Below are 24,458 nucleotides of genomic sequence, written 5' to 3'. Positions count from 1 at the left end.
GAGCCCCGCACCGAGCCCCCGGTGTCCACTCCTTCGGTACCGGTAAACACCTCGATGCCGATCCTTTCGGCCCAACAACTTCCTGATGATCCTGTGGTTCATTCTCAACCCACAGTGGATCCTACTCGGCACCAGGCGGTACGGCACTCTTCTCGGGACCGAGAACGACGCCGATCGTCCTCCCCTGGTACCGTTTCGGTGCGCTCTGGTAAATCTTTGTCCAAGACTCGCCACACCGCACCCTCCACCCCGGTGTCCCGACACGCACCAGAGGTCAGGGATCCTGATTTATGGGAGGAGACTCCTCTCGGTACCGAGGAGGATCCCTCCTCATCTGATGAGGAACCATCGGCACCTGATGCCACCTCTAAACCTGAGCAATCCTCTTTTTCTAAATTTCTGAGGGAAATGTCTGCTGCTCTGTCACTTCCCCTTGAATCTGACTCCAAAAAGTCCCAAGCCTTTTTAGAAGCCTTAGACTTTGAGCAACCTCCTAAAGAGTTCCTCAAGCTTCCCGTACATGACATCTTACGGGAGACATTCTACAAAAACTTGGAAAATCCCCTCACGGTACCGGGAGCTCCCCGTAAACTGGACAACCTTTACCGTGTCATCCCTATTCCAGGATTCGACAAATCTCAATTGCCCCATGAGTCCCTTCTGGTGGAATCCACCTTAAAAAAGACTCAGGGCTCCAGTGTCTATGCCTCTACCCCTCCTGGCAGAGAAGGTAAGACCATGGACAAGTTTGGCAAGAGACTTTACCAAAATGCCATGCTTGCCAACAGGGCAAACAACTATTCCTTCCATTTTTCCTTTTATCTCAAACACTTGGTCCAACAGCTGTCTGCCCTCCAGAAGTACCTACCTGAGCGCAAGGTCCCGCTATTCCAGCAGCACATATCTGGCCTTCTCCAAATGCGCAAGTATATGGTCCGCTCGATATACGACTCCTTCGAGCTCACCTCTCGGGCCTCTGCCATGGCTGTAGCCATGCGTCGCTTGGCCTGGCTCAGAGTCTCCGACCTGGACATCAACCACCAGGACCGCCTGGCCAACGCCCCCTGTCTCGGGGATGAGCTTTTTGGAGAGTCACTGGATTCCACCACTCAGAAACTCTCTGCCCATGAGACCAGGTGGGACACCCTGATCAAGCCGAAAAAGAAGGCCCCGCCTGCTCGACCCTATCGGCCTCAATCATCTTACCAGCGGAGGTTCTCAGCCAGGCCACTCAATCCGCCTCCCCAACAATCTCGGCGACCCCGTCAACAGCAGCACCATGCCCAGGCTCGGTCTCAGGCCACTCAACCCTCCAAGCCTCCTCAGCCTGCTAAACAATCTCAGCCCTTTTGACTCTTCTCTCCAGGGCATAGCCAGTCATCCACCCTCGCTGCCTCTTCCACAGCCTATCGGGGGTCGTCTCACCATCTTCTCAAGCCGTTGGGAAGTCATCACGTCGGACCAGTGGGTCCTCAACATCATCCGCCACGGCTACTCTCTCAACTTCCAGACTCTGCCTCCGGACAACCTTCCCGTAGAGTCTGCTTCAACCTCATCTCAAACCCCCCTCCTCCTGAGGGAGGTTCAATCCCTCCTCCTTCTCAATGCCATCGAAGAAGTACCTCCAGATCAAAGGGGGCAGGGATTCTACTCCCGCTACTTCCTGGTACCCAAAAAGACGGGAGACCTCCGTCCCATTCTCGATCTCAGGGACCTCAACAAGTGTCTGGTCAAGGAGAAGTTCAGAATGCTCTCCCTTGCCACGCTCTACCCTCTTCTTTCTCAACACGACTGGCTATGTTCCCTGGACCTCAAAGAGGCCTACACTCACATCTCCATCAATCAACATTCTCGCCGCTACCTGCGTTTCCAGGTACTGCACCACCACTATCAGTACAAGGTGCTACCGTTCGGCCTCGCCTCCTCACCCAGGGTCTTCACCAAGTGCCTTATAGTGGTAGCGGCCTTCCTCAGGTCTCACAACCTCCAGGTGTTCCCCTATTTGGACGATTGGTTGGTGAAAGCACCTACGTCTCCACTTGTGCTACAGGCTACTCATCACACCATCTCTCTCCTCCACCTCCTGGGGTTCGAGATCAACTACCCCAAGTCGCATCTGCTTCCCACCCAGCGACTTCAATTCATTGGAGCAGTTCTGGACACCACGCTAATGAGGGCTTTTCTCCCCTCCGATCGCAAGCAGACCCTGCTCCATCTCTGCCGTCAGGTACTCATGCATCCCTCCATTCCTGCTCGACAGATGATGGTCCTCCTGGGTCACATGGCCTCGACAGTGCATGTCCTTCCTCTGGCTCGTCTCCACCTTCGTACACCTCAGTGGACGCTCGCCAACCAGTGGTCACAGACTACGGATCGTCTTTCTCATCCCATCTCTGTGACATCATCTCTTCAGCAATCTCTCCAATGGTGGTTGAACTCCTCAAATCTTTCCAGGGGTCTTCTTTTCCATCTGCCCCCCCACTCTATGATCATCACCACAGATGCGTCCCCCTACGCGTGGGGAGCTCACCTGGGAGATCTACGCACCCAGGGACTTTGGACCCCACAGGAGCGTCGTCATCACATCAATTTCCTGGAACTCAGAGCCATGTTCTACGCCCTCAAGGCTTTCCAACATCTTCTCTGTCCTCAAGTCCTCCTCCTATGCACAGACAATCAAGTCGCCATGTACTACATAAACAAGCAAGGCGGCACCGGATCTCGCCCCCTTTGTCTGGAGGCTCTGCGCATCTGGACCTGGGCCACGGACCGCAATCTCTTTCTCAGGGCGGTCTATATCCAGGGCGAACAGAACTCTCTGGCCGACAATCTCAGCCGCATCCTTCAACCTCACGAGTGGACGTTGGACCCTCCGATTCTACTCTCCATCTTTGCTCGATGGGGCACTCCGCAGGTGGACCTCTTTGCAGCACCTCACAACCATCAGCTGCCCCAATTCTGTTCCAGACTCTTCTCTCCTCACCGTCTGGCCCCGGATGCATTCCTGCTCAACTGGAGGGATCGGTTCCTCTATGCCTTCCCTCCACTTCCTTTGATGTTGCGGACCTTGTCCAAACTCCGCAAGGACAATGCCACCATGATCCTCATCGCCCCTCGGTGGCCTCGTCAACACTGGTTCTCCCTTCTGCTTCAACTCAGCTCCAGGGAGCCCATTCCTCTTCCTGTGTTTCCTACTCTACTTACACAGCAGAATCAGTCTCTACTACATCCCAACCTGTCTTCCCTCCACCTGACAGCTTGGTTTCTCTCGGGCTGACCTCTCCGGAGAATCTATCTCAACCGGTCCGCCTCATTTTGGACGCCTCCAGGAAACCGGCCACTCTCCAATGTTACCATCAGAAGTGGACCAGATTCTCCTCGTGGTGTCTCCGGCATCAGCAAGAACCCACCTCTTTGGCGGTGGAAACTGTCTTGGAATATTTGCTCTCGCTGTCCAACGCTGGCCTCAAAACCACCTCCATCAGAGTCCACCTCAGTGCCATCACTGCGTTTCACGAGCCTATTCTCGGAAAACCCCTCACGGCTCATCCTCTGGTTTCAAGATTTATGAGAGGGCTCTTCAACATCAAACCGCCTCTCAAGCCTCCTCCCGTCGTCTGGGACCTGAATGTGGTTCTCTCTGCTCTCATGAAACCTCCGTTTGAGCCTCTTGCCACAGCTTCATTCAGGCTTCTTACCTGGAAAGTGCTTTTCCTAATTGCCATCACCTCTGCCAGGAGGGTTAGCGAACTGCATGCACTGGTTGCCGACCCACCGTTCACTGTTTTTCACCATGACAAGGTTGTTCTGCGTACCCACCCTAAATTCCTTCCCAAGGTGGTCTCAGCTTTTCACCTCAACCAGTCCATTGTGCTTCCCGTCTTCTTCCCTAAGCCTCACTCGCATCCTGGAGAACAGGCGTTGCACACGCTGGATTGTAAGCGTGCCCTTGCTTACTACCTTGATCGTACCAGAGCTCACCGAACATCCCCTCAGCTCTTTTTGTCTTTCGATCCCAACCGTTTGGGCCGTCCTGTCTCCAAACGGACACTTTCAAATTGGCTTGCTGCCTGTATTGCCTTCTGTTATGCTCGGGCCGGTCTCTCTCTGGAAGGATCTGTCACGGCCCACAGAGTCCGAGCTATGGCTGCTTCTGTGGCTTTCCTCCGTTCCACGCCCATCGAGGAAATCTGCAAGGCGGCCACTTGGTCCTCAGTTCACACGTTCACTACTCACTACTGTCTGGATGCGTTCTCCAGACGGGATGGACACTTCGGCCAATCTGTGTTACAAAATTTATTTTCCTAATGGCCAACCATCCCTCCTCCCTCTCTGTTAGCTTGGAGGTCACCCATGTGTTAAGAATATGCTGCCTGCTTGTCCTGGGATAAAGCACAGTTACTTACCGTAACAGGTGTTATCCAGGGACAGCAGGCAGATATTCTTAAGTCCCACCCACCTCCCCGGGTTGGCTTCTTAGCTGGCTTATCCTAACTGGGGACCACGCACTCCTCCGTCGGGCGGGAAGGCACTCGCGCACGCGCGGTGCGGCCAACTAGAAACTTCTAGTTAAAAGGTCCGTACCGAGGGCTCCGTCGGTGACGTCACCCATGTGTTAAGAATATCTGCCTGCTGTCCCTGGATAACACCTGTTACGGTAAGTAACTGTGCTATATGGAAAAGAGGAGAGGGCCCAGGACAGAGCCTTGGGGTACGCCAATAGACAGCGAGATGGCGGTGGACTTGTATCCTCTCATATATATGTTTTTTCTTGGCAAGGCAGCCTTTAGCTAGAGAGTTCCATCTGTGAGGACTAGCTATCCTGCTTGTCTTTAGAGAAAACCAAGTTATGTATCAATAGCAAGGTATTTTCCATAAACAATATGATACACGTCCACCCCCTTTAAAAGTTGTAGTCTATTCCAAGCTTACTAAAGGCATGCTTGTCAAAAGCTTCTAGAAAGTGTCTAAGCCCATGCCAGGCTCCATCAGACGATGTCACCCTTCTGTAGGTCCTGGTGTGAATGGAGAACACCTGCTATAGTAGGTAGCTTGGCTTACTAGGTACCTACTAGGTAGGTAGCAGATGGTAGGTAGCTTGGCTTACTATGCACATGTGTAGCATGTGCTATACATTTAACTAATATGATTAGAAAATGATTGTCAGGTACAGTATTCCTTAATCTACTGCCCTGTCTTTCATTGAACAAAATTTGGACTGCTCATCATATGTACTTCAAACAGTGCCTTAGAAAAGGAAAGAAAACAGTTGGTTTATCGAGTGCTTCTTTTGCCATAGGGGGAAACAAAGGCCTGCTATTATGCTGACAGTAGGCGAACATTATTCAGCCCTTTTTTTCGGCCCTGGGAGCCCTCATTGAGGCCTTTGGGATATCATAACAAAATAGTCGGTGGGTGCAAGAGGAGTTGCTACACCTCAAAGTGGGTTCCCAAGTGCTGCAAGAACCACTACGGAAGCGATTGTCGAGGTAAGAGATGACACCCAGACTATAAGTCTATCTAGAGCAGGGGTAGGGAATTCCGGTCCTCGAGTCATAGGCAGGTCAGGGTTTTAGGATACCCACAATAAATATGCATGAGATAGATTTGCATCTCAAAGAAGCACTGCATGCAGTAGTGCTGCTCGATTCAGGAAAAAAAATTTCGATTCGATTCAGTCTATTGAATCAATATTTTTTGATTCGATTTTCCTGCCCAATTGGGTATTTTGTTTTGTTTTTCAAACATCCTGATGGGTTTATTTTATAGCCTCTTCACCCCCCTTTGCCCTCTCCTACTCAAACTGGCACTGTGGTGTAAACATCCTAGCTCATCCAATTTGAATCGGTGAATTGATTCAAATCGGAAGTTGGGCAGCACTAGCTTGCAGATCCAGCTCATACATATTCATTACGGATATCCTGAAAATCTGACCTACCTGTGGCTCTCGATGACTGGAATTGCCTACCCCTGATCTAGATAATTCAGTCATTGGGCGCTTATAGTCCCTTCCTTTCTACCCCTCACCCACCCACCTACCTCTTATTTCTGGTCTCTTAAAGGATACGCATGCATTTATGATCCAATTAACCCAACAGCATTCTAATATCCAGAACAATGTATCGCAAACTGTGTGCCACAGCAAATTCCAGGTGTGCCACGAGATGCTGGCGAGGAGGAGAGGTGCCGGCGCCAGCTACTGCTTACAGGACATGAGTCTTGTGGCGAGAGCCGCATCCTGCAGTCAGTCAGTCAGCCTGAGCCTCTGCTCCTTCTCCTAAGCTCTCCTTCTGCAGCGCACCCCCACCGGCGGTAATAGGAGGCTAAGGGCCGTGGCTGGAGGGCATCCGCACGTGCACAGATGTCGACATGAAGACATCACACACGCGCGTGATATCATCGCCTCAACGTCTGTGCATTTTTGGGCGCGGCCCCGAGATTAAGCTTTAAGAGTTTGCGACACACTGAGTTAGGAGGTTGTTTCTGATAGAATGATGAATGCTGGGACTAAAAGGGAAGGCTCATGGATTTGATGTGTGGTTCCCCAGGTTCTCGGCCCACTGCACATACCATTAAGCTACTTCTGCATTCTAAGGAAATGGTTAAGTTGTATCGCCTGTTCTTGGCTTTCAGTGTGTCCAGGAGGTCTTGAGACTCCCTGCAGTGATCGTGGGACGTGCAATGATGGGATAAGTGGGTCAGGAGCCTGCAGCTGTAAAGACGGTTTCAATGGAACTGCTTGCGAATTGTGTACATCGGGTAGATTTGGACCAGACTGTGAAAGTAAGTGGTTCAGAGGAAGATCCTGTCTTGTGGTCTGTAAGATACTGGTATTCCAACATGTTGCGCCATTCCAAATAATGTATATCTGTCTGAACTTATGGTACTGAATGACAGCATGGATTCAGGGTCTCCTGTACCATTTTATTAATGCTCACGATAAATGTGATGCTGATGGAGCAGCATTGAAAAGAAATAAAATATTAGTTAGATACTTCAAGGCAAGGTCAGCCACACAGCAGATCAAACTCTTTGCAGTATCCAGGTATCCTGTGTCGGACACAATTTTGTGTTTCACAAGTAGGGTTAAACAAAATGTCCCCACTTCATTGTACCGGGAATAAAATATTAGAGAGATTCAGTGATTTCACACATTATGTATTTATTTTATTTATTTACTTAAAAGTTCTTATATACCGCAAATCTACAAATCTAAGCGATTTACAACATACATACATAGAATAGATAGATATAACATTAACACATTACTCTTCGAGACATGTGGAAGGGCATAATCAAAAAACACGTCTAAGTCCGTTTTGGGCCTAAGTCGCTAGTCACAGTATCTAAAGTCCATTCTCAAAAAATACATCCAATTTTTTTTTTTTTTTTTTTTTTCCCAAAATCATCTACTTGTACGACAAACCGTTTGATCGTCCAGACTGCTAAGTCATCTATCGTTATACCCCATTCTTGTCCAAAAAATTGTCCAAGTCAAAAACGCCTAGAACAAGACCTTTCGGATGTGGGCAGGGTCAGCAAAGTGATGGACTGGCCACCCTGACATAGCAACACAGTAGTGGGGCATCTTACAGGGCACTGCTGTGAACTTCACAAAAAGGGTGCCACATTAGCATCTCACCACAACTCCCTTGCGGGTCATGGTGAGTCCCCCCAAACCTACTAGACCCACCTGTCTACTACCCCAGTAGCCTCTATGGCTGCAGATGACACCTATATGGCAATACAAAAGGGTTTTGGTGGATGCACATGCTTCAACTTGAATGCAGTGATTAGAGTGTCCTCTTTATGGTTCAGTAGCCCACCCCCCAGACCACTTAAGCCACCTCTGTGCAGCTCTACTAGGCTTTCCTATGCCAAGTGCTGATGTTCTGGAGGCAAGTATGTATGTTTTTATTCTAATTTTTATGGCAGTGGGGGGGGGAGGGGTCAGTGATCACTGGGGGAGTGTGTGGGGGGTCTGTATTTTGTCCCTGCAGTGGTTTATCTGGTCACTTTGGATACCTTTTTGCCACTTAGACCTGTTTTTAGATGGCCTAAGTCACAACGTACAAGTTCCGTCCAGGCAATCGCGTTAAACTTTCGGTTATACTTGCAGTACGACTAAGTGTAGCTCAGCCCACATCCCGCCCAAATCCCATCCTCACCACTCCTAAATCGCCCCTTTCAGCTCTGGGCATACAGCAGCATTGAAGAGGCCTAAGCTGTTTTTAAATACGTCTAAAACCCGTTTTGGTTATCGGCACTTGGATGACTTATCTTATTAATCGTCCACATGCCGATTTAGGCGAGATTTTAGACAAATTTCGATTATGAGCCCCATAGTATTCAAAAACCTGAACAACATCTAAAATTCCTGTTTTAATTCATAAAAATGCCTGAGAAAACAGAGGTGCTGTTAAAAGTTTTCTAAATGAACTGAAAGACTCAGCATTTCTCAAATTATTTGGTAGGGAGTTCCATAACTGAGGTCCTGCGACCATAAAGATCGAGTCCCTATATATCTCCAATCTAATTTGCTTAAAATCTGGATCATTTAGTGCCTGATTACTTGAAGAAAGGGGACGTCCTGGCACATGAACCTTTAGGGTAGCAACAAGACAAAGTGGTAGTTGTTCATAAAAAATCTTTAAAAAAATAGCGTTAAATTTTTAAACGCCTTTGACTAAGGAAACCAATGAAATTGCTTAAGAATTGGCGTAATGTCACTATACAAAGGATTTCCTGAGATTAAATGAACAGCGGTATTTTGAGCTATTTGTAAAGCTCTTAAATCTTTTTTAGGCAAACCAACGAGTTACGATAATCAAAGAATGGGGTATCTATATGTTTGTACAACTGTACGAAAATTAGGCAGACTCATCCTTTCAAAGGCTGTAACAATTTCAACTTCAAAAATATCTTCTGAATAACCAATTTGAGATGTGGTTTAATTGACAGTGAAGAATCAAGAAGTACTCCTATATATATATTCTCAGTAGCTGTAAACATTAATTTCAATACCTGACCAGCATAAGGAATATTCTCCTTCCTTAATAAAATATGGGTGTAAATTCTGCTACAAACATTCTGCAGGATTTCATACACCTTGCTGCAGAATCTACCTTAGGGCTGCTGTAGAAAGTGAAAAGCCTTGTTGGTAGTTAACGAATAGAGTTTATTGCTTCTGTGCAGGTACATGCATGCTCCTTACTCTACCATCCTTTCTATCATCTCTTGCAGAATGTAAGTGCACTGAGAACGGGGAGTGCAATGAAGGAATTTCTGGAGATGGTTCCTGCTTTTGCTCAACTGGATGGAAAGGGCAGTACTGCGAAGATAAACTAGGTACAGTATATTCAAATCTAATTTTTGATAACATATAATTTGTGTTCAGTGGCTTTCACAAACTTTACGATAATTTAAAACCGGTTTTCTGGACTGAGAACTTTTTCTCCCATCTATGGAGTTTTTTCTTCTCGGCCTTTGTCTGGGTATTGGCCAATAAGAATTCTGGTAACTCTGTAGAGAGAGTTCTTCCTCCTTAGGGGTTCAGATTCTGTTGGATTTTGAGGCCTATTTGATAAATTTGCTTGTAGTTCAGTATAGTCACTGAAGACAAATTGCTGGTAGACAGTTAGGATTCCACATAGAGTTACCATATTTTTCTCTGGGAAACCCCAGCCCCACCTCTAATTCCGCCCCACTTCACCCCCACAAAGCCACCTCTCTTCTTCCGGATGAGCTCCAGCTGCATCTGGAGAGCCTCTGAGCATGCACAGATGCGTGTGATGTCATCCATGCATGCTCAGAGGCCCTCCAGACACGGCCAGAGCACATCGGTGCTTTCCAAAACCCAAACAAATGCTAGGTTTTAGAAAGTCCTCTCTAAAAGTAGGACATGTCTGGGTTTTCCCGCACATCTGGTAACCCTAATTCCACAATCAGCCATCTTGTCTTCACCGGTCTTTGTCCACATGCTGTTATTGTTTGAACACTGACAGTTTTCTGTTTATTTAGAAGCTCAACCCGTGTGCTCCCCGGCCTGTGATGTCAATGCCAGTTGCCGATCTGAGAATGTTTGCGAGTGCCATCCGTATTATGAAGGCGATGGGAGAACGTGCACAGGTAGAAGAGCATCAAGAGTTTGTGGCACAGGAGGGGACTGACTGTGTCTGTGCCAGTTCAGGAGCAGCAGAGCATGTTTGCTTTGGAGGAATGAACAAACCAAGCTCTACCCCTGGTTGCTCAGGCTGTATCCTAGAAACTTACATACAGTAATTGCTGCTTTTCAAACTGCTTCTCTTCTTGTCTGGACCCATCTACCCACTTTCCAAACCTACTCTATCTACATCTACCTCATACCCTACACCCTACAGCTAACGCTCCAGAATTGACTCTACCACCCAAACTAGCTCCGGGCAACTGCTCCACTTCTCCACAAACTGTTTCCATCCCCTGCGACCGTACAATCACCTCACAAATTACCACCTCCAGAACAGAAAATTGCTCCTTTAAAACTCGTTCCTGCTCTCTATTCTCCCTCCCTCTACTCCCGCAACATAGTAAATGACGGCAGATAAAGACCTGAACGGTCCATCCAGTCTGCCCATTAGTTATACCCATTAAAAATACATGATTAATTTGTCTCTTCTTTGGTATTTCTGGGTCATAGACTGTAAAGTCCACCTGGTATTGTACTAGGTTCCAAATGCTGAAGTTGCTGTCCAAACTCACTCCAGCCTATCCAATCATTCTGTTTTCAGGATATCTAGCATAGAGTCTGACCAGTAATGTCCTCATGTTCCAAGTTAGTGGAGTTCCCATTGATGCCCTCCCCAGCCCAATCCTACACCAAATCATCACATACGGGACAAAGATGGTGCAAGTCTGTCCAGTACCGGCCTTAATTCATTAATTTACATTCTTAATTTTCTATGTTCCTGCTCTCTATTCTCCCTACCTCTACTCCCACAACAAATGGACCCATCTCACAGAACTATGCACTTCAATTGCTGCACCACCCTCCAAACTCGGAACTACCCTCCTGCATGACCCACCACCCCAAAAACCTCTCCATCTCCCACAACGATCCCTGCAGGCTTCCCATCAATCACAAATGACTCTCACCCTGAAACCTAACCCCCAAATTGCCTCGCTCTTGAAAAATGACCCACCTAGTGGCCTAAAAACCACTTGTGATTCTGGGCAAGTCACATATTCCTCTAGAAGTTTATTAAAAACGTCTCTGTTTGGTTAAATTTCTTTCTAAAAGATAATTAGCTTTGCATGCTTTGAATTTGGGGGAGATTTTCAGTTGCAGCCTTTACGTTTTTATATTTTATTTAGTATTTCATAATCTGCATTTTAATACTTATTTAAAAAAAAATTTTCTTTTCTTATGTTAATGGAGTTCCTTTACTTTTTGTTTTACATTTTTTGGAAACCGCTATGATGATGTAGCGAAGAGCGGCCTATAAATACAAATAAACATAAATAGACAAGTTAGAAAAAGTAACAAACAATAATCAAATCATATCCTGGAAAAACCAGGCTTTCAGCCTTCTTTCAAATTTGTGGGTTCAAACCCTGCGCTGCTTCTTGTGACTCTGGGCAAGTCACTTTATCCTCCATTGCCCCAGGTTCTCAATCTGTGCTTTCCAATCCTCCCGGATTCCCGAAAAGCGCCCTCCCTCCTCCCCTACCCCCAGTGCCTAAAAAAAATTAAAAAAAATCTGATGCTCCACTCCCTCCCCATCCTGAGCTGCTAGTTGCTTCCTTCCATTGCTTCTGTACTCGTACATTTTCACTTTTATTGACAACTTTTGAGTGCTATGTTTCAAAACTGAACTGCATATTGTGTATTACTACAGAGATTGACCGGTGCCAGGATGAGAATGGAGGCTGCAGTGAACATGCCAACTGTACTCAGCGTGGCATAAACGTTTTCTGCATGTGTTTCCTGGACTATGAAGGAGATGGTCATATCTGCAGGCCCATAGACCGGTGTGCAGATGGCAGAAACGGGGGTTGCAGTGAGCATGCAGCGTGCATCAGTATTGGTCCGGTCAGTATATCAGAGTGCTGTGTGAATGAGGGCACATGTGATTGTCTTATGGGTGCCAGAACTTCTGCTTAAAGCTAGCCCTAAAAAATAAATGTGAAACCTAACGATTGGTGCAGTAGGCTGAGCACCTGGAGAATTGGGTTTGATTCCTATTGCAGTTCCTTGTGACTCTGGGCTAGGGTTGCCAGATTTTACTATAGTAAAATCCTCGCCCCCTAGACCCACCGCATTACGCCCCCAATCCTGCCCTATTAGTTGTCATATGTTTTAAATGCTGTTTTTATTGATGTTTATTTTAATCCCCCTTTTTTCTTACCTGTAACTCGCTTAGAAGTCCTGATAACATGGAATGAAATTTTAAATGAAACTAAAACTTTTTATTTGAAAAGCAGAAATTTTGTATTTAAGGCATTTTGTATGTTCTTTGCATTACAACAACTTTTGCAGTTTACTCCATCAATTCAAAGCCATTTGTATTTTATGTGTAATAGCACTTGATATTTATTATATGTATTTATAGTGTTCTGGAAACCAAATTTTCATGCCTTTTTCCAAGTGCATTAACATAAATATCAAACACACAATAATAGCAGTATTTCATATAACATCAGGCCTCTAAATGTGTTGAATTTACAACAATATGTACCACCTTGTGCCTCATTCTTTATCCGGCACAAAGATGATGGTCTGGTCCGTTTGTCTTGCAGAACAGTCGAAGGTGTGAGTGTCGAGAAGGTTATGTAGGTAATGGCGTCCAGTGTCTGGAGAAAGCCATTCCTCCTGTGGATCGCTGCTTAGAAATGAATGGGGACTGCCATCCCGAGGCCATTTGCTTAGACCTCCACTTTCAAGGTACAACATTTTGGATTTGCTGTCTCTGTCCTAAAATGAGGCACCAAGTTATAGACTTGCTGCTCTACTCTCTATTGTGATGACAAATTTAATTCTGCTTTATGTCATGCCAATATTTTCCAGAAAAAACTGCAGGTGTGTTCCATCTGCAGTCGCCAAAAGGCAAATACAAGTTCACTTATGACGAGGCTGTCACTGGCTGTGCTGCTGAGGGAGCTTCATTAGCGACGCTGAAACAGCTGGCTGCTGCCCAGCAGGTATGAAGAAACCAGATTTTGCCTTGCATCTCATTTCATAATGTCCTCCATTGTTATGCATAGAGAATGCAGGTGCAAATCTCTGTAGGCAAAATTTCCCTTAGACATGAATCAAAGCAAAGGTCCCGCTGAGCAATGGGAGGTACACCTACACGCTCACTTTAATTTCTTGGCTCTAACTAAAACACATTGGGGGGGGGAGAGGGAGGATAATTCTATCAGCATGAATTCTGTATTGGCAATTAACACGTAATTGCCATTATGGAATACTAGCATAAGTCTGCAGTTATTCGCCTATTGGTGAGCACTTATGCTAGCTGAATGGTTGTGTAGATCAGTGTCTTACAAACATTTCCAGGCTGCAGTACTCTTAAGCTGGAGGGTCTCTGCACTAGAGGTCTGCACGGGAACGGGGATTGCGGGAATCCCCCCTAACCCACAGGACTCCCACGGGGACCCCCCCTCTGGCCCACGGGACTCCCATGGGGATGGAAGGCTTTAGAAGCAGGGTTCGTCCATATACTATAATGGACACGTCAGCCTTAGTATAAGTTAATTACCTGAACAGAAAACAAAAAAAGGGTTCCACCAAAGAGATTTCACAAGGAAAACAGCAGCGCAAACACAAAAGAAACTGTGGAATTGATGATCCTGTCGGAAGTAATTGTTGCTTTTTATGAGGACGGGTGGGGATGGAGGTAATTCCTTGTGGGGACGGAGAGGATCCTGGCGGGGATGGGTGGGATTTCTGTCTCCGTGCAACTCTCTACTCTGCACAAGCGCAGAAAGCAACGCGATGATGTCACGCGCCTGTATACATATTCAAGTCATCCAGTCTCCTCTCGTATGTCTTTTGGCAGAAGCCCATAACATTTTCGTCATCTTTCGCTGAACTGCTGCAAGTCTTTTTACAGCCTTAGCCCGATACAGCCTCCAAAACTTAATTGCAAAACCTCACCACCCTTTATGAAATAGGGACATCATTTTCGCTTACGATTTCATTTCAGAAGTTTTTGTTTATAAGAGATAAAGACAAAATAAAAGTAATGTGTGGGAAAAGAAACTTATCACAAAAAGATGGCTCCAAAACAGAAGTGTGTCTTATGTAACATTTTTCTCAGTTTCAGAACGAAATAGATTGTGCTTCCAGGGGGACACAGCACATTTTTAAAAAAAGGCTTTATAAACACAAAATCACAGAAATAGTTACAAAACTCAATAATTCTTTACCATTTAGTGAGAAGGAGGGAAATGTTTGCTTCCCTTTCAAGAGACAGAAAATTAGCATCCCACCCTTCTCTCCTCTCCAACAAGGATTTTTAAGAGCATCTGTAGTTCTTTCTGTCTAATTCTGACCCCCATTTTCATGACACAGATGGGCTTCCATTTATGCTTGGTTGGTTGGCTCGATAACGGCACAGCGGGCTATCCAACAACGTATCCTAACCCCAGCTGTGGCTCCAACCATGTTGGGATTACGGACTATAAGATACGAAGTAACCTGAGCGAGACGTGGGATGCTTTCTGCTTCAGAGTTCAAGGTATTGCCTTAGATTTTCTGTGTATTGACCTTGTGTTCAAATGAACTAACACAACATCCATCTTACTATATCTGAGTTAAATATAGGCAACAAGAAGGGCAAAGTCGAGTCTAGTGGTTATAGGAAAGGACTGAGGCAAAGGGAAACCAGGGTTCAAATCCTACTTCCTCCATTGATGCTCCATGAAGCCTTGAATCCCAAAAAATCAGACATAAATCCTTACAAATAGGTGTTTTTATACTCCAAATTACATCATAAATGCATTTAATTAGCTCCTTCCAAACATTTCTAATTGAGAACATCTTTTACATAAGTGTTCCCTCTTGGTATTCAGTACTACCAAGGGTAAGAGTTCCCCTTTAATCCCAAATTCCCTATGCCAGCAAAGGTTGAATTAATCTATGGAGCTCACAATTAAATAGTAGGGGTTAGAGAAGTGTATTGCAAACTAGTGTGCTGAGAGACGCCTACAGGATGTGTCTTTTGTGGCGAGAGGCACGCTCTGTAGACAGTCAGCTGGCACCCCTCCTCCCCCGGCAGCTCAGGACCCCATCTGGAGGGCCTTCGCGCATGCACGGACGTTGACATGATGATGTTACCCATGACATCATTGCATCAACATCTGCACATTTCCAGATGCCCTCCAGGGCCTTCCAGAAGTTTGGGAGACTCTGGGTTAGAGAATGACATGGTGATAAATTTGTCCCCATCCCAGCAGGATCTATCTCTATCCCTGTCCTCATCTACAAAAGCCTCGAACGCGTATGATTTTAAAGGATTTGAGACTTGTGCAGATGAGGATAGAGCTTGCAGGGATGGGACGGGGACGGAGATAGATTCCACAGCACTGGCGTAGTGCGGGGGAGGAGGTGGTCTGCCTCGGGCGTGGTCTTTGTAAAGGGTGCAGGCACCCATCCTCCTCTCTACCGCCCCACCGTGCATCCCTTCCCTCGTACGTCTTTCATTATTCCTGCGAAAGCAGCATTGCCAACTTTTTTCCCGCGTCAGTGTCTGACGTCACTTCTGGGCCTCGCACCTAAGAAGTGATGTCGCAGAGATAGCCGACACAATGCGGACGGTAAGTTCGTGCTGTTGCTCTCGCCTGGAAAATTTAAAAGGTATGGGGGAAGGGAAGGGAGCACACGCCTGGCGCGGGGGAGAGGTGCCACTGCCCACAAGGATGGGGCAAATTTATTTCCCTGTCATTCTCTAGTAGGAGTATCTTTATTTTCCATACATACAGAATTCCTAATAGTTTTACAGGTAAGTTAGATGATATAAGAGAAATTCAGTGATAATATCAGACTATAAATCTCAAAAAAACTCCAGTTGATAATTGATACTGTACCCAGCACAGGCTTAACTGGAGTTTTTTTTTAGATTTATAGTTTTATTTTTACTCCAGTGCCTCCATTTTTTGATATAGTAATTTGTGATAATATCAGATGCAATGGTTGTAAATTGTTGGAATGGGCTTCATAAGAGATCCATTCGTATGATACAGAAGATGGAGTTGGAACCTGCAGACAATAGGAAGGTGATGGGGTGTGAGTTAAACAATTTTTTTGTTGTGATAAAGAATAATTAGTTACCTGAATTTGTTGTAAATCACCTCAGACCCATGGTCAGAGGCAACAAACAAATAACTATGGAAATCAAGTAGAAATAAATAATCAAACCTATAGCCATGCTTTCCATGTTTTTTTGTTCCAGATGTGCAATGCATCTGTCGCTATGGCTATGTGGGTGATGGAAACTACTGCAATGGGAACCTCTTGGAAGTTCTGGCTACAAATTCTAACTTTTCCATTTTCTATTTGGTAAGCACCGGTACTGTAATCACAAAATAGAGTGTCTTTTGGGTACAAAGAAACTGTAAAGCTACCTTTTCTGGAAATGTTTGAAGATGATTAAAAAAAATATATATATATTTTATTATCCCAGGACAAGCAGGCAGCATATTCTTGACTGATGGGTGACGGCACCGACGGAGCCCCGGTACGGACAATTTTAGAGTGATTGCACTCTAAGAACTTTGAAAGTTCTAGTAGGCCACACGCACGAGTGCCTTCCCGCCTGACAGAGGCGCGCAGTCCCCAGTTTCTTAGTTTCCACGGAGCTAAGAAGACTCGTGTTCCAACTGCTGTTGGAAAATTTTTTTAAATTTTTCTCGCCTTCCCGCTCGCGCGTTATTTTCTTGTCGTGATTTATTCACCTTATCGTTTCTTTCTTTTATTTAAAAAAAAAAAAAAAAAGTCCATTTATTTCAACTTTTTTCCGGTCAGCCCCGGCGGGGCCTGTTGGTACCATCGAAGCCTCGGGCTTCGATTTTGCTACGGCCGTTTTTCCCTTCATGCCCCCTTCACCGGGTTTTAAGAAGTGTCAGCGGTGTGCACGTCCTATTTCCCTTTCCGACCCGCACAAGTGGTGCCTTCAGTGTCTGGGTCCGGACCATAGGACAGAAACGTGCACCCGCTGCAGTTCTCTCCAAAAGAGAACTCTAAAGAATCGCCAAATTCAACAGCGAATTCTTTTCGGTGCCGCCATGGAAGTTCCCCCAGCATCGACACCGTCATCTTCCTCCAAATCGGCACCGGTGACTTCGACACCGCAAGATCCATCCTCGGTGTCGCACCCTGTAGGTAAGCCGGCTAAGAAGCCATCCCCTACTGTCCTTAGCCCACCAGTCGAACAAGCAGTGAGCCAAGTCCTGCAGACTGCGCGCCGGCCTCGCAAACGCTCCGCTCCTATTGAAGTCACTGCCTCTTCATCGGCATCGACTTTGCCTGAGCGTCGAGCTGCACCGCAGGTACCGAGCAAGAAAAAAGCGGTACCGGTGCCATTGGGACCGTCTCTGGATGAGAGAATAGCATCCATCCTTCAGGTCCAGCTTAAGGAGCAGTTACAACACTTGCTCCCGGCTCTGCTGACTCCGAGCCTTCCAGTGTCGGTACCTACTGAGCATTCGGTGCCGATCGTCGAAAAGCCTGTTTTGTCGGCATCGACGTTGTCGGCACCGCAAAAATCTGTTTCTATGCCTGTTCTCTCGGTGGAACCGAAGTCTCTTCGACGCACTGCTTACTCGACTTCGGAGCCGGTGCCGTTCTCTGACACCCGTACTGCTGTACAGTCACCCGGTACGGTGTCCATGAGGTCTGGTAAATCGGTACGCAAAACCAAGCATACCGAACCTTCTACCCCACTTTCTCAGGGCCGTCTGTCATCGGTACGGGACCCTGATTTGTGGGATGATTCTGATGACCCCCTCGGTACCGAGGCAGATTATTCCTCGGAGGAGGATGTTACATCGGTGCAGGATCCTGCTGGTAAGCCAGAGCACTCGTCCTTCACCAAGTTTCTTAAGGAGATGTCGGACACCCTTTCCATCCCTCTAGAGTCTGACTCTAAAAAATCCAAAGCATTTCTTGATGCTTTGGATTTTGACCAGCCTCCGAAAGAATTTTTAAAGTTACCCCTCCATGACATCTTGAGGGAAACTTTTTACAAAAATTTAGAAACTCCTCTCACCGTTCCAGGAGCCCCTAGGAAGCTGGAATCGCTTTACAAGGTGATTCCTATTCCAGGGTTTGACAAACCCCAGCTGCCCCATGAATCTCTGCTGGTGGAGTCCACCCTCAAAAAATCGGCAGGCTCTAGTGTATATGCCTCTGTCCCTCCTGGCAGAGAGGGCAAGGCCATGGATAAATTTGGTAAAAGACTTTACCAAAATGCAATGCTGGCCAACCGTTCAGGTAATTATGCGTTTCACTTCTCTTTTTACCTGAAACATTTGATTCAGCAAGTCTCTTCTTTTCAAAAGTATCTTCCTGACCGTAAGCTTCCTGCATTCCAACAATGCACTTCCAGTCTCCTACAACTCAGGAAGTTCATGGTCCGGTCCATCTATGATACTTTTGAACTCACATCCCGAGCCACGGCTATGTCTGTAGCGATGAGACGATTGGCATGGCTCCGAGTCTCCGACCTTGATGTGAACCACCAGGACCACCTTGCCAATGCTCCCTGCCTGGGTGATGAGCTCTTTGGAGAATCTATGGATACCACCACTCAAAAGCTCTCTTCCCATGAGACGAGGTGGGATACTTGGCTGAAAAATAAAAAGAAGCCTCCTCCTCCTCGTCCATTTAGACAGCAGCCATCATATCAGAGGCGGTTTTCTGCTTGGCCAGTTCAGCCTCAACCTCCACAACCTCGGAGGCAGCGGCAACAGCACCAACAAGCACGTCAGCAACAGCCACCTACCATAAAGCCTGTCACTCAGACTAAGCCGACTCAGCCCTTTTGACTCCCTTCTCCTGGGCATTGCCAGTCTCCCTCCCTCCTGTCCTCTTCCACAGCCCATAGGAGGTCGATTAACCATTTTTCACTCTCGATGGGAGGTAATCACCACCGACCAGTGGGTGCTCTCGATCATAGCCCATGGCTACTCCCTCAATTTTCAGACTCCCCTGCCGTTAGGCCTGCCAAAAGAGTCTGCTTCCAACAAGTCTCAGTCCCTCCTTCTCGCTCAAGAGGTTCAATCCCTCCTTCTTCTCAATGCCATCGAAGAAGTTCCTCAAGATCAGCGAGGTCAGGGTTTTTACTCCCGGTACTTTCTAGTTCCCAAAAAGACCGGAGACCTCAGACCCATCTTAGATCTCAGAGATCTCAACAAATGTTTGGTCAAGGAGAAGTTCAAAATGCTCTCTCTTGCCACCCTCTACCCTCTTCTCGCTCAGGGCGACTAGCTATGCTCCCTCGATCTCAAAGAGGCTTACACACATATTCCTATCCATCTGACGTCCAGGCAATATCTGCGCTTTCTCATCAATCAACATCATTATCAGTACAAAGTGCTACCCTTTGGCCTGGCCTCCTCTCCCATGGTATTCACCAAATGTCTGATTGTGGTAGCGGCCTATCTCCGCTCTCACAACTTTCAAGTCTTCCCTTATCTGGACGACTGGTTGATCAAAGCTCATTCCCCTCAGGCGGTTCTGCTTGCCACCAATCAGACCATTCACTTCCTTCGACTATTAGGGTTCGAAATCAATCTACCCAAGTCTCACCTCATTCCGACCCAGCGACTTCAATTTATTGGAGCCATTCTGGACACTGTTCTGATGAGGGCGTTTCTTCCATCCAACCGCCTTCACGCCATCCTTCATCTCTGTCAGCAGGTGTTTCAACAGATTACCATTTCTGCGAATCACATGATGGTGCTATTGGGGCACATGGCTTCGACAGTACATGTCACACCCTTCGCACGTCTCCACCTGCGTACTCCTCAATGGACCTTAGCGAACCAATGGTCCCAAGCAACGGATCCTTGTTCACAACACATATCTGTGACCTCGTCTCTTCGACAGTCGCTTCTTTGGTGGTTGACATCTTCAAATCTATCCAGAGGTCTGCTGTTCCATCTACCTCCTCATCAACTAGTCATCACCACAGATTCCTCCCCCTATGCATGGGGAGCTCACTTGAACGAATTCCAAACTCAGGGATTTTGGACTGCCCAGGAAAAGAAACACCACATCAATTTCCTGGAACTCCGAGCGATGTTCTATGCCCTCAAGGCGTTTCAACATCTTCTCTTTCCTCAAGTACTACTCATTTGCACAGACAATCAAGTTGCAATGTACTACATCAACAAACAGGGAGGAACGGGCTCTCGCCTGTTGTGTCAGGAAGCCCAACGGATTTGGTCTTGGCGACAGTTCGTCACTTATTCCTGAAGGCTGTCTACATTCAAGGGGAACAGAATTCCTTAGCGGACAATCTCAGCAGAATTCTCCAACCTCACGAATGGACTCTCGATCCCTCGACTCTTCAGTCCATTTTCGCTCAATGGGGCACTCCTCAAGTGGACCTTTTTGCAGCTCCCCACAATCATCAGCTGCCCCTGTTTTGCTCCAGACTCTACTCTCCTCACCGTCTGGCGCCCGATGCATTTCTCCTGGATTGGACCAGTCTCTTCCTATATGCTTTTCCCCCTCTACCGCTCATGCTGCGAACACTGTTCAAGCTCAAAAGGGAACAAGCCACCATGATTCTCATCGCTCCACGGTGGCCCAGGCAACATTGGTTCTCCCTTCTACTTCAACTCAGTTCCAGGGAACCCATACCTCTTCCACTGTTTCCTTCTCTGATTTCTCAGCATCAGCAGACCCTACTGCATCCCAACCTACAGTCTCTGCACCTGACAGCTTGGTATCTCTCGGGCTGACTTCGGCTCACTCACTTCTTTCTCAGCCTGTCCGCTCTATCATTGATGCTTCCAGGAAACCGGCCAGGCTCCAATGTTATCAACAGAAGTGGTCTCGGTTTTCTTCCTGGTGCCTCTTACATCACCATGATCCCATGTCTCTAGCAGTGGGACTGGTGTTGGACTATCTTCTTTCCTTGTCTGACTCTGGTCTTAAATCTACTTCTATCAGAGTTCACCTTAGTGCCATTGCTGCCTTTCATGAGCCAATTCATGGAAAACCCCTCTCGGCTCATCCTTTGGTTTCTTGGTTCATGAGGGGCCTTTACAATGTGAAACCACCTCTCAAGCCTCCTCCTGTGGTCTGGGATCTCAATGTGGTTCTTTCCGCTTTAATGAAGCCTCCTTTTGAACCTTTGGCCACAGCGCATTTCAAATTTCTTACCTGGAAAGTGGTCTTCCTTATAGCTCTCAGTTCTGCCAGGAGGGTCAGTGAACTGCATCCACCTTTCACTGTTTTTCACCATGATAAGGTGGTTCTCCGTACACACCCCAAATTTCTTCCTAAGGTTGTGTCTGACTTTCATCTTAACCAGTCCATAGTCCTGCCTGTATTTTTTCCAAAGCCTCATTCTCATCCAGGTGAACAGGCTTTGCATACCTTGGACTGTAAACGTGCTCTGGCTTACTATCTTGAACGTACTAAGCCCCACAGATCATCTCCTCAACTATTTTTGTCCTTTGATCCTAACAAGTTGGGTCATCCTGTATCTAAACGCACTCTCTCCAATTGGCTTTTACATCTCACTATTGTCTGGATGCATTCTCCAGACGGGATGGACACTTCGGCCAATCTGTTTTACAAAATTTGTTTTCCTAATGGCCAACCTTCCCTCCATCCCTCTTTTTGTTAGCTTGGAGGTCATCCATCAGTCAAGAATATGCTGCCTGCTTGTCCTGGGATAAAGCACAGTTACTTACTGTAACAGGTGTTATCCAGGGACAGCAGGCAGATATTCTTGCGTCCCTCCCACCTCCCCGGGTTGGCTTCTTAGCTGGCTTATCCTAACTGGGGACCGCGCGCCTCTGTCGGGCGGGAAGGCACTCGCGCGTGCGCGGTGCGGCCTACTAGAACTTTCAAAGTTCTTAGAGTGCAATCACTCTAAAATTGTCCGTACCGGGGCTCCGTCGGTGCCGTCACCCATCAGTCAAGAATATCTGCCTGCTGTCCCTGGATAACACCTGTTACGGTAAGTAACTGTGCTTTCTCATTCTATTATATGCATTTTATATAGTATTTTATGTGTTTATTGAACAACTAGAACAGGAAAACTAAACTAAAGCTTAATTTTATATACCGGGTCATCAACCTAAGGAAGCTCGACTCAGTTTACAACAATTAAATAAAAACTAAAGAAAATAAAAACAAAGGTTTCTAAAGAAATTAGTTTTTACAAATTTACGGAAAGCTTGGAAAGAACTGGAGCTCCTCAGAATTAGGGGGGAGTTCATTCCATAGTTGAGAAAGTTTAAAGCCAAAGATTGACTGAAGATCTTAACTCCTTTAATTCATTTTCTAGATGGAAGGGAGAGTTTGAATTATTAGATGCCTCTTGCAAAGGAAAATCTGTAAACGTTCCATAACAAGGGAACGAGGGAAATAAAAATACCATATCAAATTTTGAAAGAGATGCAAGCACATTTGAATTGAATTCTAAGATAAACCGGGAGCCAATGAAGACTCAGGAGCAAAGGGGTCACATGGTCAAATTTACTTTTTCCAAAAATCAGGAAAGAAGTACACAAATTTTTTTTTTTTAAATTTTTATTTATAAAATTTTCATTCTTACAATAAATGAATAGCATAATATTTAATTTATAATAATTATAGTTGTATGTACAATATCATATCATATATATTGAATCCCTTTCCCCTGTTATTTGTTTTTTCATTTTTTCTTATATTAATTTCTATATTTCCCTCCCTAACCCTATATTATTATTATCAATGTGTTAAGATATCTGATCTTTAGAATATTTTGTCAATGGATCCCATATTTTCTTAAATTTTTTTATATTTCCTTGTTGTAATGCCAATATTTTCTCCATTTTGTAAATGTGACACACCGAGTTCCACCAGAATGTATAATTTAGCTTGGTATAATCCTTCCAATTTTGTGTGATTTGCTGCATGGCAACTCCTGTCAATATTAAAAGCAATTTGTTATTGTTTGCTGATATTGGACTTTGTGTTCTCATTGCAGTACCAAATAATATGGTATCATATGAGAGACCAATATGATTTTCTAGTAATATGTTAATTTGGGGCCAAATTAAATTCCAAAAGGCTTTTATGCAAGGACAAAAAAAAATTAAATGATCTAATGTCCCTACTTCTATTTTACAATGCCAGCATCTATTAGATCTAGTATTATCTATTTTTTGCAAGCGCGTCGGGGTCCATAACACTCTATGTAATAAAAATATCCATGTTTGACTCATAGATGCTGACTTTGTTAATCTTAATCTCCAGGACCAGAATCTTGGCCATTGAGATGCAGAAATTGTCTGTCCAATCTCAATGCTCCAAATATCCCTAAGTCCAGTTTTCTTTTTTTTATTTAGAAATCCATATATTAATTTATACCATTTTGCGGCTTGTCTATTTTTCTTTTCTACCAGATATTGTTGGATTATGCCAATGCCACTGAACAAGGGGATGAATTTCTCAACTTCTTGTACAATGAAACATCCTATAAAACTCTTTTTGTACCACTGGATTCTGGATTTGAAGAGAATGTGGTAAGGAACAGGAGGGTTAAATACTGTATATATTTCACTATTAGCTAAGATTTGGGGGCAGGAAAAAAAAGCCCCCAAATTGGGGTCTCCGCTTATAGGGAATTAAAAAAATAAATGTCTGGTAAACCAAGTAAGCACCTGGATAAAGTTAGTCCAGATTTTTTTGCTGTTTTAACTTTATCCAGGCTGTTTTTCAGGCAGTAATCTGAATATCAGAAACCTCCCCCCAGGTTTATTCCAGTGGCTGGCCAGACCAAGAGAGTCAATATTGGCCCCCAGTTTAGGCCAGGCATTAAATATCTGAATCCAAGTCAACCTGTGGTGGTCAGTGTTCTTAAATTTGCTGACCACTGAGACTGAATATCAGACTTTGATTTTTTTTCATCTATCTTGATCTTGCACCATTTAGATTACTGCAATTCTTTATATAACAGATTGAGCCAGGCTTCTTTACACCATAGCAAGGCTCATAGCTAGTTTTAACAAATTCTACCTTGTTTCACCTGTATTAAAAGCCCTTCACTGGTTACCACTGAACTATAGAATTTGCTTTAAAGAACCACTGTTTTAGACTACTTCTTTGGAATTCACTGCCACCAGATTTAAAAGGGGAAAGTAATTTAGTGCAGTTAAAATCAGCTTTTTTTAGTGAAGAATTTAGAGTCCAGAGATTAAAGGGGGGCTTTAAGGACAAGGATTTAGCTGATATTTCCCTGTTAAAGCCTTTCTGC

General features: G+C 45.7%; 1 protein-coding gene across 2 annotated transcripts in view; it reads left to right on the top strand.

Annotated features, from left to right (window-relative positions):
* STAB1 (stabilin 1) overlaps positions 1–24,458 on the top strand; it is a 238,892-nt gene that overhangs the window by 181,154 nt on the left and 33,280 nt on the right. For both annotated transcript variants that reach the window (XM_033926301.1, XM_033926300.1), the window contains exons 55-64: positions 5,300–5,489; positions 6,634–6,783; positions 9,244–9,348; positions 10,021–10,128; positions 11,874–12,067; positions 12,775–12,919; positions 13,043–13,176; positions 14,552–14,717; positions 16,431–16,537; positions 23,608–23,727. In XM_033926301.1, the coding sequence (XP_033782192.1) occupies positions 5,300–5,489; positions 6,634–6,783; positions 9,244–9,348; positions 10,021–10,128; positions 11,874–12,067; positions 12,775–12,919; positions 13,043–13,176; positions 14,552–14,717; positions 16,431–16,537; positions 23,608–23,727 (1,419 nt within the window). The remainder of the gene's footprint in view (positions 1–5,299; positions 5,490–6,633; positions 6,784–9,243; positions 9,349–10,020; positions 10,129–11,873; positions 12,068–12,774; positions 12,920–13,042; positions 13,177–14,551; positions 14,718–16,430; positions 16,538–23,607; positions 23,728–24,458) is intronic.

The sequence above is a fragment of the Geotrypetes seraphini genome, chromosome 17 (genome assembly GCF_902459505.1).
Source record: "Geotrypetes seraphini chromosome 17, aGeoSer1.1, whole genome shotgun sequence".
NCBI classification, from domain to species: domain Eukaryota; kingdom Metazoa; phylum Chordata; class Amphibia; order Gymnophiona; family Dermophiidae; genus Geotrypetes; species Geotrypetes seraphini.
Note: the sequence above shows the minus strand (reverse complement) of the source record. Positions and strands in the feature narration are given on the sequence as shown.